At 35.7% G+C, this 17,658-nt stretch overlaps 1 protein-coding gene across 4 annotated transcripts in view; it reads right to left on the reverse strand.

Annotated features, from left to right (window-relative positions):
• Positions 1-15,681, reverse strand: part of SLC24A2 (solute carrier family 24 member 2) — a 69,946-nt gene extending 54,265 nt beyond the window's left edge. The window contains exons 1-2 of one of the 4 annotated variants that reach the window (XM_034410510.3): positions 15,583-15,681; positions 12,800-13,863 (exon numbers count right to left, since the gene is read on the reverse strand). In XM_034410510.3, the coding sequence (XP_034266401.1) occupies positions 12,800-13,729 (930 nt within the window). In that variant the 5' untranslated portion in view covers positions 13,730-13,863; positions 15,583-15,681. Of the gene's footprint in view, positions 1-12,799; positions 13,864-15,269 lie in introns of all 4 variants that reach the window. The other 3 variants (XM_034410509.3, XM_034410512.3, XM_034410511.3) reach the window with 3 other exon arrangements.
• Between the last annotated feature and the right edge of the window lie 1,977 nt (positions 15,682-17,658).

A 17,658-nucleotide genomic window follows, 5' to 3' on the forward strand; every position in this document is an offset into this window, starting at 1 on the left:
GGCTCAAGGTTGACTCAGCCTTCCATCCTTCCGAGGTGGGTAAAATGAGGACCCAGATTGTTAGGGGCAATATGCTAATGCTAATGCAATATGCTAATATGCAATATGCTATATGCTAACTTTGTAAACTGCTTAGAGAGGGCTGTAAAGCACTATGAAGCGGTATGGAAGTCTAAATAATAAAATAATAAATAACTGCAGTGAATTGCTTAACACCCATGGTAAAAAAAAAAAGGTTGTAAAAACGACTTCGCTTAGCAACTTCCTGTAATCTTATCTTGTTTAGAGTATGATTTGTATAAGATAATATATATAATATGATTTGTATAATATAATGTATATGGAGAGTGATATTACAAAGGTTGGGGGTTAGAGAGCTGAAATCAGCCAATATAGCTTCCTTAAAAACAGATTATTAAATTGTGTCCCTCCCCCCCTTTTTAAGAATTTTTTGGCATATTCCACTGATTTTGTCAGATACAATTCACTCAATGTTTTCCATTTCTCAAATGAATAAAATAATAAAGATGCATTTGTACCATAGCTTTGTACCATGTTATTCAAATCCAATTTTTGCTTAATGATAAACAGATAGGTTCTAATTAATAATTTACTTGCATAGTGATTTTATAGTAATGGCTGAATTCCCCATAGGTTCAGTTTGGATTGAGACAGAAACTAAAAGCAAAATGTAGAATGCTGTGGAAATTTTTTGTCATTAATCTACACAAAACTGTAAATAATATCTCTAATGCTTCTGACCATGGACTTCAAATAAATACATTTAACTTTTTAAAAGTTTCTCCATAACATTCATTGTTCTGATCACTGTTGTTCCATCTCCATTTAGTATTTTCCTAGTATTTATATCTATCCTCTTTTAATCTCAAAGCAGTTTACAGAGCAAATGATAATATAAGCAGGGTGCAATTGCTAGTATTTTAAATAAAATTGTACCTTTCATAGTTTCTCAATTGATTTTTTTTATAACTAATAATACTGGGAGTAATGAAAAGTTCACAAAGGCTTCTACAGACAAGTTGAGTTTTTTATTTTTTATTTTTATTATCTGAATCATACTAACAAGTCTCTGAATTATTTTTTTCATTTATTAAAAGATTCTTCTATTAATAATGTTTAGTTGAAAATCTTACAAAATTATTGAGATTTTATGTACCAATTTCACAAATAATGATTTTAAATATATTTGCTGCTAGAAATACACCAGATAAGTTAAAAACCAACTTAAACCAACATGAATGGAGAATGGAGTATGAAAATTCAGATGGGTTTTCTCAAATAAATACATTCAAACTGGTATCTAGATTTAGCTTTCAATATACTACTTTCTGGTGGTGCTTGAAAACACATCTAGTGTAATCAAGGCACAAATGTTTAAATACTAGTTGTCTACATAGCTTTTAAAAACTAGTCACACTTACTTCTATTGCATAAAAAGGCAATTTTCATAAACTTTGCTTTTGTTTGTTGCCAAATCTCTTTTCACTTAATGATGAGATATAGAGACAGTTTAAGGTATCAGATGCTTAAAACATCAATATACCATTATTGAATAAAATTACACTTACTGTTAAAATTGAACTTTCAGTTGTTATAAAGATAAGAAACAGAAAGAAAAATAAAATGATCCACATTTTTTCTATACACGGTATTATTCACTCCCTTTTAAGATTTCACTAGTAATCAACCTAATTAGAAACTCTTCGGTCTTTAGTCAGATGATAAATCTGGTAAAAGACAAGTCCTTCCTATAATTAATAAGTCTGATTCTAAAGCAAGATTTAATAATGTAAAGAAAAAAATAATGTATCAAGCAAAAAAGGTAAAATTATGAAAGTTTTGGCATATATGAAGCCAAAAAAGAAAAAGAAAAATCAACCTTTATTAGCATTTCACATAAAGTGAATTTAATATATTACAGGGATAATAGACAAAAGAAAAAGTTTATCAAAAGATAAGGTAAAGACCATAAGCTTGAGTGCTATTTAAGCCTCTGAGGGTTCAATTTCTTTCCAGAGAAGTTAAAAAAACTGAAGTAGGAACTATGATCTATGTAGAAATTCCAACACAAGGGATATATTTGTTGGAAATTTTTGCCAAGATTGGCTATCAGCTCTGTACTTTGTTACACCAGTTCTGGGTTTCCTACATCCTCAGAAAATTTATAACTGATATCCTCTTGTAGAGAACTATGGAACCCACAAAAAACAAAACAAAAAAACATGGTTTTTGAGCCAAACCGATACCAAAATGTTATGTTGGTTTTCTACTATTTCATTCCATGAAGCTAATATTGGTTATATCCAGTGGTGAGATTCAGAATTTTTTACTATCGGTTCTGTGGGCGTGGCTTGGTGGGCATGGCAGGGGAAGGATACTGTAAAATCTCCTTTTCCTCCCGATCAGCTGGGTCTTGGGAGCCAGAGAATAGATGGGGCGGGGCCAGTCAGAGGTGGTATTTACTGGTTCTCTGAACTACTCAAAATTTCCGCTACCAGTTCTCCAGAACTGGTCAGAACCTGCTGAAGACCACCTCTGGTTATAGCCAACACATTTCTTTGGTTTGGCTATGTTGCTTTTAACATCTGATAATTAATCCTTATGCAATATTCATCTGAAAGGAAGTCAACTCTGAACTTAGGACGATTTCCATAAAAGAGCAGCCCTTCCCACAAAATCCAAATCCTAAACATAGACAAAAAAGCTGTTCATGGCCCATTTCTCTACTCTGTTAACCCACGCTTGACAAGCCCATCTGAAACCAGTTCTAGATATTCTTCTCCATAATAAATGTTATATATGATATTCTCATATATAGTATGTATCTGCCAAAGTCCACAATCCAACAATGCAAGGGTTAGAAAAAAGAAATAAATATTAATTGTATGACTACATTATCTAGCTATTGAATAAACAATTGCACTTACAGCATTCAGTGACTATATATGATGGGTGTCAAACTTGTGGCATCACGTTGCAGTCAGGTGATGTTTCGTGACTTTTTTCTCTTCACAGAGCTGGGGTGGGCATGGCCTGTGCATGACACATTCGGCCCATGCGCCGCCAGTTTGACACCCCTGCTATATATCAATCATTTTAACATTTACTAACAAATGTGGAAGAAAAACAATTCCATAAATATTGAAGATTGGTCATCTGAGAAAAGATGGGATAACAATGAAAAAGAGAAAAAAGTCCTATTTAGATATTACAAAAAATGGTCAATTTAACCAAACAAATCTCCCCCCCCCCCACACAAAATTGTCTAGCCAGACGTAATATATCTTCAAAGGCATCCACCATAGAGATGTCTGCCATTTGTTCTTTCTTCTTCCACAGCACCTGTTCCCAGTGGACATAAAGCATCCACTCTCCTCAGTTCACAGATAACTATTTCAAGAATAAAACTCATTTTTCCATAATAGTTATACAGAATATTAAGATTTTGACAAAATCAATCAGTCAAGATTATATTCATCAAAATAAAAAAAAAATGAATATATATTTTTCTTATGAACCTGAGATGGAGATTTTAATTTTTTTTCCTAATATATTTTAAAAATAAATTGTTGAAGATAATCCATGATACCTAAGGATACTATTATTTCATGCAACATTGTTTATTTAATATTAAATAATATTATTTGATTGGTGTCTTACAAGTTGACATATCTTACTGCCAATGGTGAAATTCATTTGTCGACGTACAAAGTTTGCCTTTGTAAACATGTTAAGATTTTTCTTTTTTCTTTTGTTGAAATTGTTCCTTATTTTATCTTGCAGTAATATCTGTAACCATATAGAGTGACTATAAGAATGCCTGAAAAAAAGCCTCTTCTAGCCAACATGAAGTAGCTACTTTTTGCAATGAGGTCTGAAGAAAATGCACAAAGTGCTTCTGATACCTAATGCCTTACCGGAAAATGCCATGTAATCCAAATACAAAAACTAAGCAGTATTAAGATGCTGAGAGTCTACATTCTACTGATTCACTTGACTTCATTAATCATTAAAACCATAGCTTTTAAGCCATTGTTTCAGTGAACTCTATAGAATATGCCTTTCTGACTGTACAATTGGATTAAATGAAGGTAAAATATTTTACATGTATGTTCAATACTCAAAAACTGGCAATTTCTTACACTACATTGAATTGGCTTTCCAGCAAAAATTAAATGCCAGGCAAGTTTGCTTTCTTTTCATGTTTCTTTTTCCTCCACAATTCGAAATGCAAAAAAATGTATTGCAATTTTACAAGCATGATTTTATTTTAATATAAATAACATGTATGCAGTTATATTCCAGAATTGTATCCATCAACCTAATGCTTTCTTGATGTTTAACTATTATGTTCAAGAATTATTAGTAAGGTTGGACATGACAAACCCTGAGAACACAACTGAGTTCACCTATAGAGATTACAGTGGAAGGTTAAGTGCATATAAAGTAGCAAAATTCAAGTTTTCCACAAAGTTTATAACCTTTTAGGTTGGCACAGTGTCAATAATAGTTCATTCCTTCAAGTTATTTCCTAATGTATAAAATTTAAAATTAAATTTAATACAACTACAGCATTTACATAAATAAATTTAAATAATTCAGATTTAAAAAAATAAAATGAGTGGTTTTGCTTAGTAAAAGAAAATAATTAGCTTTATAATATGAAGAAATAAGATACATTTAATGGCCCATATACTTCCATTTCCATGCTCTTAATTCCTTTGATGTGAGCTCAATAACTATGAAATTGATCTGCTAGGTCATTCTTTGACTCAGCCAAGCCATAAAATATCAGGAACAAATTGTCTCTAGTTCTTCCTTATCAATATTATTTTTAGGGAAATCCCTAGTTTTAAACTTATATCAGATTATAAATTCAGGGTCTTCCAACAATAACTACTATTTGCTAAATGATCCCAGGGGCATTTTTGGTTAATGTAAGAAATGCTTCATTGAACCATATCAAAACTTTACTAAAATCAGTGTTTTTACAAAAATCACTGATGTCTGAAGTTTTCAGTACAACTTTGCCACAACTTCTACTAGCTCTTGATTAAAGAAACCTGAAAAGCTAAATCAAATGAATAAATTTTAGAATGTTTCATGACTTATTTAGGAGTACCAAAATATAACCCATCAAGTTTAAAAAAGTGAATGTGAAATTTATTCATAATGCCATTTATTTTTATTTATTTCAATAGTAATATGCATTACTGTAATATTATTTTCTGAGTATAATTTGTGATCAGTTTTACATCCATTACTGTAGTTTCAACTTTTTCCAGAAATATATTTACAGTACATTTTAAACAATGTAAAAACTGTTTGAATATATATGGTCTTCTTTCCTAATTGCATATTTTTTTTTAAATTTGATTTATATGCCGCCCTTCTCCGAAGACTCAGGGCGGCTTACAATGTGCTCAACAATATTGCCAAAGAAAATTCTCAATATTTGTAAAAATATTTGTTTAGTAAAAAAAAAATCTATCTGAGAATTTCTCTCTCTCTTCCACTATTCTCTTCTATAGGGGTGGCCTTCTATAGAGCTATTAAGGCCGCACACTATGCCACTGAAGTCTCTTTAAATATCTTAATTTATGAAAAATGAGAAATTTCTAAATTTGCCATCCTTTAAAAATCTCTATAAAAGGTCCAAAAATACAATTCCAGTTACAACTGCCATCGATCTAGACCTGAATGATAATTTTAAACTGCTTTGGAATCAATGTAACATTGACCTTAACACCATTCTAGAATCAAAGACCATCAAAAGTGTAATAATTTTCAGGAATAATTGGGGTTTTAACAGTAGCTTGCAGTAGAGATCAACATATCTCCCTCATGATTTATCTAATATGTCAAATATTAGAAATGAGGAATTATTATTTACCTTAAAAGTCAGTTCCACTGAACTTAATATTTAGGAGTAGGCCAGCATAGGACTGTAGGGTAAAGTGATTTGTTTAATTTATAGTTCATTCTTTTATATGACTAATTGGAACTAAGTCCCAATTTTGTCTTAGGGAAATGTATACATTATTATATTTGTATGGGAGGGGACTGGTAACATTTTGTCTATGAAAGAATTCTAGAACACTTGAGAAGTGCATATGCTTTTATATAATTTATATAATGGTTAGTCTTGATAAAGTCAACATACATTTTGGATTTCCCCCCTCCTGTGAGCAACAAATAATATTTAATTTCATCAGATACCAAAATGAAACACAACTAATTTTATTCAATAATCTCTACCTGCTGATGGAAATGCATCTGCCAGCAGAATGGATTCACCCACACCAAATCTACTTGAGAGGATTAAGAGAAGGGGAGGAGGGGAGCAAGGGCAAGTCTCATTATGCAAGTAAAAGTCTGCTCATATAAAAGTCTATGTCAACTCTTACTTATTATAAAAACAGTCAATATTTAAATTTAAATGTTTCATTATATCTAGCAAGTTTAATGTTTCTGGTGAAAATTAAGAGTCGCTAGCTGAAAAAGAATCACATATCCTAATACAATAAACTGTTTCTGTTTTACATTTCCTTTCCTTTAAAAACTTTCCCAAAGTTATCACTTTAGATATTTATGTATATGTATATATGTATGTAATTATTTATATAATTAAAAACATTTATCAGGGCAAGCAGAATATTTTCATTCTGTAATTCTTGCAGATGCATGTTTTTGAAAACAACGTGGCAACCTAAAAGTGGTTTTTAAAACCAATCTATTCAAAAGTAGTCAGGAGATGCTAAACAAAAAAAGAGTGAAATAATGAGAAAATCTTTCACAATTACTTTTAGGGGATAGCTTGGGCAAATTTTGACAAAAATGTGTATTTTTGTAAACAATCAAACCTATAGAACCTATTAAAGCTATCACAGTTTTCTTGGGTTTTGTGGGAACAGTCACTTTTGTAACAAAGGTTCTATGAAGAGACATATTTAAAACATTATTGAGAATGACTTACATTTAAAGTTATTTAATGTAAGAGAAATTTAAAGAGAATTGAAATGTAATTTAAAGAGAAAGAGCAGTATAAGAAATGCTAACACTAACTCCAAGGGAGATTCTTATATTGTGCTATTTCTTTTATTATTGTTGGCAAAGAAATATCTTTATGAAGACTAAAGAAAAAGTGATATGGATAGACTTTTCTCCCATCTGTTTCCCTTGTGAAATTTTTATTTAAAATCCCTATGAAACATAATTTTCCAATTTTCTCCATGTATTTTAATACTTTGATTATACTCAATGAGAAGCAGTTTTGCAAATCACCGGTGCCACATGCAATAACCATTATCCTTTTGTAACTATCTATCCTCACATTTTGCATCTTTATCAAGTCTTATACAACTGCCATATTTCAAACATCCTGATTCTTGGAAACATCCTTGTAGAGTTTCTTTAAACTGTGTATTAAAGCTGCTTCCTTTCCCGCCATTTGGAGTTTAACCTGTAATTCTTCAACTTACTATAACTCTGGTCAGTTTATACAATACGTTAATATCCTCTATTTACCAAAGCTTTGTAAACAAAATGAAGGCAACTTTTTCACAGCCACGATAAACAAGAATTACATTTTTTCTTACATTCTTACATTTACTGTAAGAAACTAGCTTTTCTGTTATTTAAAAACTGATTAGTACAAAACATTTTAGAGCTGTTGAAAAAAAATACATAATTAATTTAAGCTTCTATCTCATACAAATTTATGAGGATTTTAAAAAATGAACTCTAAATGGTATAATTCTAGGTAATACATAGGTCTAAAGTGCTATGATTTCATGCAGGCCTAAATTTCACCAAATGTTAACATTAAATGTAAACCTATCCAGCATACTAATAATGTTTAAATTCTTCCTCAACTTTTGTTTTTAGATCTTTTCTTAGAGTGTCTATTGTACCAGTAGTTCTGCACAGAATATCTTCAGCTTATTTCTTTCTTTTTTTAATTGGGACTGTGTACATTTTGTTAGGGCTGCAGATTTGTTGCTAGGATTACCCTTTAGCCTTTTGGTTCTTTAATTAGGTATCTTAGAACTCTCTTGACCTTCTCTTAGGTTACTATATAGTCTTAAAAGATAAATACCAGGGACAACAATTTTCTTTGGCTAACACCTTTCCAGATTTGCAAACATTACAGGGCATTTTGGGTACCTTAGATCCAAAATAAAGAACTTTAGCTAGTCAGTTCTCCATATTGTCAATAACTAGAAGTACTGCCAGATAAATGTATTTTTATTTTTTATGATGGGCTGCTGCTGCTTTTTAAAAATTAAAGATTCTGTAGATACAGAAATACAAAATCAATTCTTCTTGATTCTTCATCACAATATTGCTTTACAGTTGTCCTTGACTACTATAATGTCCTTGCAATACAGGATAAAATCTTCAGTCAATAACAGATGTCATTGCAAGGCACATTATCTGCCCTGCAAAGACAATCACTTCAATAATTGTTTTAGAAGCCAGTGTCCAAGTTCTGATGTAATGCTTGCTCGAGAAGAAATATCACATTACAAGCTTTGCAAATTCCATCTGCATTATATATTAAGACCAAATTTCCAAAATATTTTCCACAACCTAAGGCACTCAAATACTTCTCTGGGAATAATTCCATTAGATCTCACAGCACTTATTTCTGAGTAAACCTATACAGCGGAGCACTCTCAATTGAAACAAACAACTTCAGTTCCTCCATCCAACTGTAAGCTAGTTTCTTAAACAAGGTGGCTGACCAATTCCAAACACTGCTGGTTATCTGAAGCTGTCTTAGTCTGGCTAAGAAAAGAAGAAAAGGAAGAAAAGAAAACAACTGATTGTTCTGACGTATGATCTACTGAAGACTGTAACAGGGAAAAGTATCTCTCTGCCACTACTCCTGGATCTCTCAGCAGCTTTTCATACTACTGATCACTAAGCCTTTCTGGAGCACTTGAGAGTTGGAGATCAGAGACTATCATGGTGCTGTTCCTATCTCGATGGCAGCTTCTGGAGTCCAATACCAGGGGATTAGAGTTGCTAGGGAACTGCAGGGTTCTGTTCCATCTCCTATGCTTTTCAATATTTATATGAAACCTCTGGGTATGATTGTCAGGAGGTATAAAGCTGGATTTAGACAGCTTTCTGTTTTCCTCTTTCTATTTTCACGTGGTGCATTAGTCCCTGTAATCAGCTCCTCCTTGGACCGGACTGTGATACTGATGAACCATAAACTTGGATCTAGTGGGTTTGGTTGTTGGTGATAACTCTAGTACAAGGGGCATTTTCCTTGCACTGGCAAGGATTGCATTTCCACTCAAAGAAGTGTGTAACTTTAGGGTACTGCTTGATCTCATACTGTCACGAGTACTTAGCTAGAAATAGGGGTGAAGGATACTTTTCTTTTAGCTGTATGAGTTACCAACTTTATCCGGAGTAGACCTGACCTGAATTTTGTGATTTACTCCTGAATAGATTACTGCAATGCAGTTACGTGGGAATGCATTTGAAGAAAACTGGGAAAATATAATAAACCCAGAATGCAGAAACTTCTATCTGGTGTTTCCCTTTGGGAACATATTACTTGTTCTGGCTTAATTACACTGGCTTCCTCTTGCTTTTTGAGCTCAATTTGGAGTGTTTAATATATAAAGCCCTCTATGGCATGGGTCTTGCTTACATGAAATAATAATTTCCCCATGAAATTATGAGTAGGCTTTCCAAGCATCCTACTTGGCATATTATGAGTGCCATCAAGAAAGGAGACCTAGGTTAGAAAAGGGGTAGATCCAGGGCCTGAGGGTAGATTAAATCATTGGTTGATTTTATCATTTATCATTGGTTGATTTTGTCTGAAGTGATGTAGGGTTTCCTGCCTAAGCAAGGGGTTGGACTCGAAGACCTCCAAGATCCCTTCCAACTCTGTTATTCTATTATTCTATTAATATAAACCTAAATACTTTCTTCTATAAATAAGCATTTATGTCCTAATGTTGCACATTTATAACTTGATGCTATGTCAGATATGGATAATATGTATTTTTATTGGTATTCTGTTAATATTTTAACTAGAATTCATTGTTTATCAATGATGTTTGAACTGATGTAACATATTGTTCCTTCATAATGTTTATTGTTGTATTGTGAACAATCAATACAACACCACACGTATAAATTTAAAAATGAATTAACAGTGTCCATTGCAAAGCTCTTTCTAGACAAAATATTACTTGATCAACCACAATAAATGATAAACTGTAACTTTGTAGGCCATTATAAGAAGCTAGTAAAGCATCACAATATACATTATGGTGAATTCAATCACTTAACAGCAATAGCACTTATTTATATACCGTTTCACAGTGCTTTACAGCCCTTTCTAAGCGGTTTACAGAGTCAGCATATTGCACCCAACAATCTGGGTCCTCATTTTACCAACCTCAGAAAGGCTGAGTCAACCTTGAGCCTGGTGAGATTCGAACTGCCAAACTGCTGGCAATCGACAGTCGGCAGAAGTAGCCTGCAGTACTGCATTCTAACCACTGCGCCATTACCTCAAGCCTAACCACCACCTAAAACTAAAAAAAGTTCCTGTACTACTCAGCAGTACTAAACAATACTACACTCCTACCAAATCTCCACATCAGTAGCCAGTTTGACTAATAATCTCCTGAATGAAAAGCAGAATATAAAATTAACAAAGAATAAAATATTTTATCAACCCCAAGTACTGTCATAGATTAGGCTCATGGTGTAAATGTAACCTCATATAAGGAAAACTGTATTTTGCATTATCCTGGTGCTCAAAACCATAATATTCAGTACTTTATAAAGTTGAAAACTTGTCATTGTGCAAGGTTTATTTTTGTGCTTGCTACAGTAACCACACAAAAATAATGAACATAAAATATTTTTATTTTATATAAATCCTTATCAATCAAAATCTTTATCCACATTATTTTAAAAACCTTGCAACTATGTGTTTATTCTGAAGAATTTCAGTGCAAGAGTATTCATCTAGAAATAAACATCTTTTGAAACCCTGATTTACTTAGTGGGATTAAGTTATATGTTCTAGTACAGTGATGGCTAACCTTTTAAACATTGCGTGCCAAGTGGGGGAGCGCAGGAGGGGTCATGCACGCGTGTGCTCTCATTCATAATTCTATGTGCCCCTCACCCCCCTGTGCTCACCCCGCTTTTGGCACATGATGGCACAGTAGGCCCGGTAGACCCATTTTTCACTCTCCCCAGGCTCCAGAGCCTTTCTAGGAGCCTGGGGAGGATGAAAATGGCCTTTCCCACCCCACCGGAGGCCCTCTGAAGGCGGGAAATGGCCCAATTGCTGACTGGTGGGCCCAGAAGCTGGAGCTGAGCTCATGTGCCCACTGACATGGCTTTGTGTGCCACCTGTGGCACCCGTGCCATAGGTTCGCCATCACGGTTCTAGTATAGCAAACCCACTTATCCAGAATAATTCTCAGTTCTTCATTCTGTATTCATTATAATTTCCCCACATTGTAGAAAATTCCAAATTTAGTTCCTTAACCAGGGTAAGAACTGATTAAAGAAATATTCATCCAAGCAAGCCCTCTTCCAAGTGACATGTATGTTCCCTATCTTTTCTATCTTTGACCGCAATAATTAAACAGTAAACTAGGGTTGGAGATATTGAACTGCTCTTAAACATGATTAAAAGGTATCTATCTTGAATTACTTAAACATGAAGAAATGTCAAATTACATCATCTCCAGTGGGAAATCTATCTTTTGTCACAAATACACCTGCAATCAAACTAAACCGTAACAATAGAAATAACTTCTAATCCCTTTGAAATGAATGCGAGTTGTCAAATTTAAGCCTACAGGAATGCACACTTTCTATGGAACACAAAAACTCAGATATAAAATTGCGGAATGGGCAGGTCCATTCTATTACAATAATCAACTGCATTTCCAAAATTATCTAACAAATAATTGAATGAGGCCAATGTTAAGAAATTGAGGCATGAATCACACACATAAGTAACCTAGATGTGAAAACTCCCAGAACAATCAAAGATGTTTTTGTCATGAAATCATCACACTCGCAGCAAACTTCTAACAGGTATCTCTGACATATAGGGGAAATACTAGGCCACATCTTGTGAGTAGTAAACTTTTTCCTCCATACAATATTTGTTAGTACATTTTGCGCCACGGAAGAGATCAAAAACAGAACTGCAAACTGTAAAGACTGCTAATCAGATTGGCATAATCTATAAACCGAACAGCATAACACATCCACAACACATTATGCATTGATTTGGAAGCAGGATAGCTAATTATACTGCCTTTTCTTCTTCAACATAAATCCTACCCTCATTATTTTCTAAGGTGAAGCAAACAGCTATTGCATTCAGATGATGTTATATGGGCTTGTCTGATACTTTTGCTTCCTTTAGAAACTGTCCTATTATTACTTCAATGTGTTTTTGATACACGTTGAATTGAATGTTCCTTGTGCCTTTATATATTATTTCTTAGTTACACATGCTTTAACTTAGAGATTCAGTTTTTGATCATTTTTATAGCAGTATTAAATACTTTGTGATTGTTGACCACATATTGATTCACATTTGTAGACACGAAACTCAGATGAAAGGTTATTTAGATTAAAAACAATAAAATAGTCTGCCCCGGCATACAAAAATGAGGGCAATATAACAATGGTATGTTTTTGGTATGTAAATGTGGCTACAGAAAGATTTCATTAATAACTACAATAATTTTTCTTTGCAATAACTAACCTTTCCATCAGGTTCTGGTGATACTTTATCCACTTTATTGCTGCTAAGTTTATTTTTCACCCATTCTTCTACTTGCCCATTGAATTTCATGAAAGTCACATAGCTTATATATGCACTCAGTAATATTAAACTTTCCCACCACCTAATGAAATTATCCAAAAAGAAGATGATTAGCAGTATCAAGTCTAGGATGTAAAAGGATACATCCCGAAAGAGTGGCCACCAAGTAAGGTGCAAAATCTGTTTAGAAAATAAAGCACACATCCCAATCACAAATAGGATGTTGAATACTGCAGATCCAACTATGGTTCCAATGCCAACATTGCTGTGAGATACAAAGATTCCTATTAAAGAAGTGAAGAGTTCTGGGGCTGAGCCACCAGCGGCCATAAACGTTGCCCCAGCAACATCATCAGAAATTTCCAGTTTTTCTGTGATGACTGTCAGTGAAGGAACAAAGAATTCATCACAGACAATAGCTAAGGCTACAAACATGTAAACCATTCCAATGATATGAAGGATCACAGCACCCCGTCGTCTTTCCTCAAGAGAAAAAAGGTCTGTTGGGTAGTCCCCCTGAGAATGTTCTGTGTGGTTACCAGGCTCATCTGCTAATTTCGAAGAAATAGGTGAACCCGGAGTATCGTTTTGATTCCGTTCTTGATAGTCCAATAGAGTTCTTTGATGCACTGACTTGGATTTTTCAATGTCCAGACTGCTGATTGTCTCTGTGCTATAAGGTTCCAACTGGAAAAAGGCACTGATTGAAAGTGAGAGTGTGCTCATGGCCATAATACCCAGGAGAAGTCCTGTTATCCGAATCAGTCTCTGTTTTTTCCTTATATGTTGATGTTTCTTAAAGCCAAGCAAAGGCTCCTGCGGACACCATTCTTCAAGAAAATGAACAGCAATATTTTTGTACTGAACCATTTTTGAAGTAAGTTTGTTTGTGGTCCAAGAATTCAGAGTCCAATAGGTTTTTCTTTCATACTTCCTTTATTCTTCAGTTAAATGGTACTTTGATGTTTTCTCTGAACCAAGGATTTATGAAGCTCATGCCGTTGCTGTGATTAAAAAGATAAATATTTTCATAAGTTTAGAGGTGTTTGACATCAGATGCACCAAAAAACATTGTCCTGTACACACACGTCTTAAGGTTTTAATGTGCTAGATAACATGCAATAAGTTTACAATAAAAACAAATTTACCCAGTATTTCTTAATATTATGCATGCTGGAAAACTTGGAATTATTTCAAAAGCTAATCTTTCATTGCAAATTTGAACCTTACATCCTTTGATTCTATTTCTGTAATTCCTGTAGAAGAATCAGAATCTTTTCCTTTCATGATTCCAGAGCAATAATTTCATAATAGCTTCTTTCTACTTATTACTTTTCTTGGCATGCTTGTTAAATTTATTGAAGCTGATTTTATGTGCATTAATTAACCAGCATAAATTCATTATTATATTAAGACCCTGAGAATGAACCTTAAATATTGTCAGGGAAACAAAATGGAAAGATGTTCTGCCTCATTTCTATATTCACCTAAAAACAAGAGGCTATTTTAGTTTTTGGTTAGATGGGTCTAACCGAAGTCTAAATAAACTGGCACCTAGGTACTTTAGAAGTATCTAAGTAGTGAATCAATCTTCAAATTAACATACCCAGTTAGAATATGACATTTGTTATGCTTTCAAATAAAGCAGAAAACGTAAACATCTTCCACATTTCCTTGTATCTTTCTCTAACTATCCATCACAGGTCTGTTGGTAAATTATACAACCTAAGAATTAAATTAAATCTTCTCTTTTCCAGAAAACACTATTCCGTTAAACATATCTAGAGTTAAGTTAATTATCTCTTTTTGTTTGTTTGTTCTCTTTCAATTCTCATTCCTGTGCACTTTTGGTAACACACTGATTACAGTGAAGTGCAGAAACAGGACTCCTTGTACTACTGCCTTACAGTTGCTTCTAAGGAACTATTCCCCAAAACGATCTCATTGAAATCCTCAAAAGCTCCAATTCCAAACCAACATTTCCAATTCAGCTCTGGGAATCCATAGAGAAGAACTACATTATCTCTCACCCTTTTAGGATTAAAAAGCCAGAGTCAATAGCCACCCTGCAGATCCACTACTAAAAAAAGAAGTAATTAAAATTACGTAATTATGCCTGGTGCAGGGCCCGATCTACGAAGTAATCATCCCCTACCTACGCTCTCACTTCTTATTCTCGAGTAGATACAGGTTGGCGCGCTGGAGGCTCCCAAAAGGTTTAAAAAAAAAACAAAAAAAACCCCATGGACCCCCAAACGGCATGCCTCCTTTTTACCAGGATCCGTAATCGCGGAGCCTATTTTTGCGGGCACGAAGAGAACTTCGCGGGAGGAAGTTCTTCATCCCACCCTTTGCTTGGAAAGTTCACGCAAACAAGTCGCCCCGAAATAAAGGCGACTAAGGCAATCACCTGGTCCTGCCGAAGACGCCCCGGGTTCAAGAAAGCAAGAGCCCCGACGGGCAGGTGGATCAGGCGGAGGGAAGCGCGGGCTCGCCTTTCTTTTCGGCTCCCTTCCTCGGACTTTCTCCAGCCTCCACGGGGACGATGCCGCAAACGCTGCAGCCCTCCCGCCGCCGAGAGATTCCCTCCCTCCCTCCCTCGCGGAAAGAAATGCCCGCTGGACTCCCTCGCCCGATCGTGCCCTACCTCCCCCGCCCAGAAGCCACGGGCAAACGCGGGGAAGGTCAGGAGAAGGGACGAGTCGCCGGCCACCGCCTCTTACCGGGCCACGTGAGAACACGAACGCCGGCTCAACCCAGCGAAGACGAGCACCTACACACACACAGCAGCCTCTGCCGGCGGCTCTTCTTGCCGTCCGGCTTCAACCACGGGAGCCACGCCCACTCCCCCCGCCCCCCAGCCCCGAGGCAAAGCGGCACGCGCCGGCCAAAGGCTCCCCCGCGCGCGCGCGCGCGCGCGCCCCGGGACCACGACTCGCCGGGCGCTGAGGAGAAGGATGGGGAAGAGGGGGGGGGGCTGCGCGTGGGTTTTTGAAGGTGTACCGTCCTCTCTCTCTTAGCCGCGAAGCTTCCTGCCTGCGGGAGTTAGATCTCAGTAAAAAACCCTCACAGGGTGGTTGTTGTTGTCGTCGTCGTTGTGAGGAAGGGATACAGAGGGGTCCTGGGTCTTTGCACGGACGATTTCGCAATTGAGCCCAAAATGCATCTCGCTAAGTGAAGCGTTTTGATGACTTTTCTGTTGTTAAGTGAAACATTGCAATGGTTAAGTTATTAACAGGGTTACTAAGTGAATCTGGCTCCCCCATTGACTTTGCTTGTCAGAAGGGTTGGCAAAGGGGATCACATGACCCCAGGACACTAAATACGAACCAGTTACCAAGCATCTGAATTTTGATCATGTGACCATGGGGATGCTGCAACGGTCGCAAGTGTGAAAAATGGTCATAAGTCACTTTTTCCAGTGCCTTTGTAACTATGAAGGTCACTAAATGAACTGCTGTTAGTCAAGGACTACCTGTACTCTTTGGGAATTTAAACACAAGCAAGCCAAGATTAAACAACCAATTTATGAGGGTTGTTATGTGCTACAGGCCATTTCCAAAGCTTCCTGCTCCCTTAGCCCACACATTGCCAACACAGTCCTAGGCTGCATTAACAGAGGGATAGAATCAAGATCACCTGAAGTATTGATACCACTTTATAATGCCTTGGTAAGACCACACTTGGAATATTGCATCCTCTTTTAGTTGCCAAGATATAAAAAAGATGTTGAGACTTTAGAAAGAGTGCAGAGAAGAGCAACAGAGATGGTTAAGGGACTGGAGGCTAAAAGACACGAAAAACAGTTGCAGGAATTCGGTATGTCTAATTTAATGAAGAGAAGGACGAGGGGTGACATAATAGCAGTCTTCCAATATCTAAAGGGCTGCCACAAAGAAGAGGGAGTCAACCCATTCTCCAAAGCTCCAGAAGGCAGGACAAGAAGCAATGGATGGAAACTAATCAAGGAGAGAACCTAGAACTAAAGAGAAATTTCCTGACAGAACAACTAATCATGGAACAACTTGTCTCCAGAAGTTGTGGGTGCTCCAACACTGGAGATTTTTAAAAAGAGATTGGACAATATTTGTCTGAAATGGTATAGGGCTTCCTGTTATTCTGTTTCTAATCATTCTTCAGGGGAGAACCATCCAGGAGTTGGAAAATCAGCAATGGAAGAAATAAGAGGACCAAAAATAGTAATAGCTGAATGCCCACATTGCCCTAAGCCTCTTGTTTTAATCGTTGTTTGTTGAACAAACAACAGGCAACCACTTTATTTATTGGAACAAATGACTCATGGGCCTAGGTTCCTGCACAAAACTAAAGCATAATGCATAGTTTGCAAAGGAAAATTGCTGGTGCTGAACCAAAGAACCCACACAATATCTTAGCATGAAAACTAAGCCCAATTCTCCACTGCTTAAAGAGCACAAAAAATGCCAATGAAGACTTTAGAATGAGGATTTAATTATGTCACTGTTTTACTCCAGGTACTATTTTCAGAATTTGTATGCATGAAAAATAAATAAGTAATTACCAGAAGTATTCCAATGCTATTTGCTAAAAATTTGCCAGGATTATTCTTGACAACAAAGTGAATAGACTGTAATAGGGTGACTTAATAGATGGCTTGCCTGCCACACAGCTTTTAAAAACAGTAGTGGTGAACAAATCCTGACTGTTTGGGATATTACATGTTTTTTTCTTTGTCGGTTTCTTGAATGGCAGACTTTTAAAATGTTCTCTTTTCCTAAGTATTGTAATGCATTGATGGGAAAAAAGCTTCACTGGGTGTT

The sequence above is a fragment of the Pantherophis guttatus genome, chromosome 2 (genome assembly GCF_059756535.1).
Source record: "Pantherophis guttatus breed Tessera chromosome 2, ASM5975653v1, whole genome shotgun sequence".
Taxonomy (NCBI): domain Eukaryota; kingdom Metazoa; phylum Chordata; class Lepidosauria; order Squamata; family Colubridae; genus Pantherophis; species Pantherophis guttatus.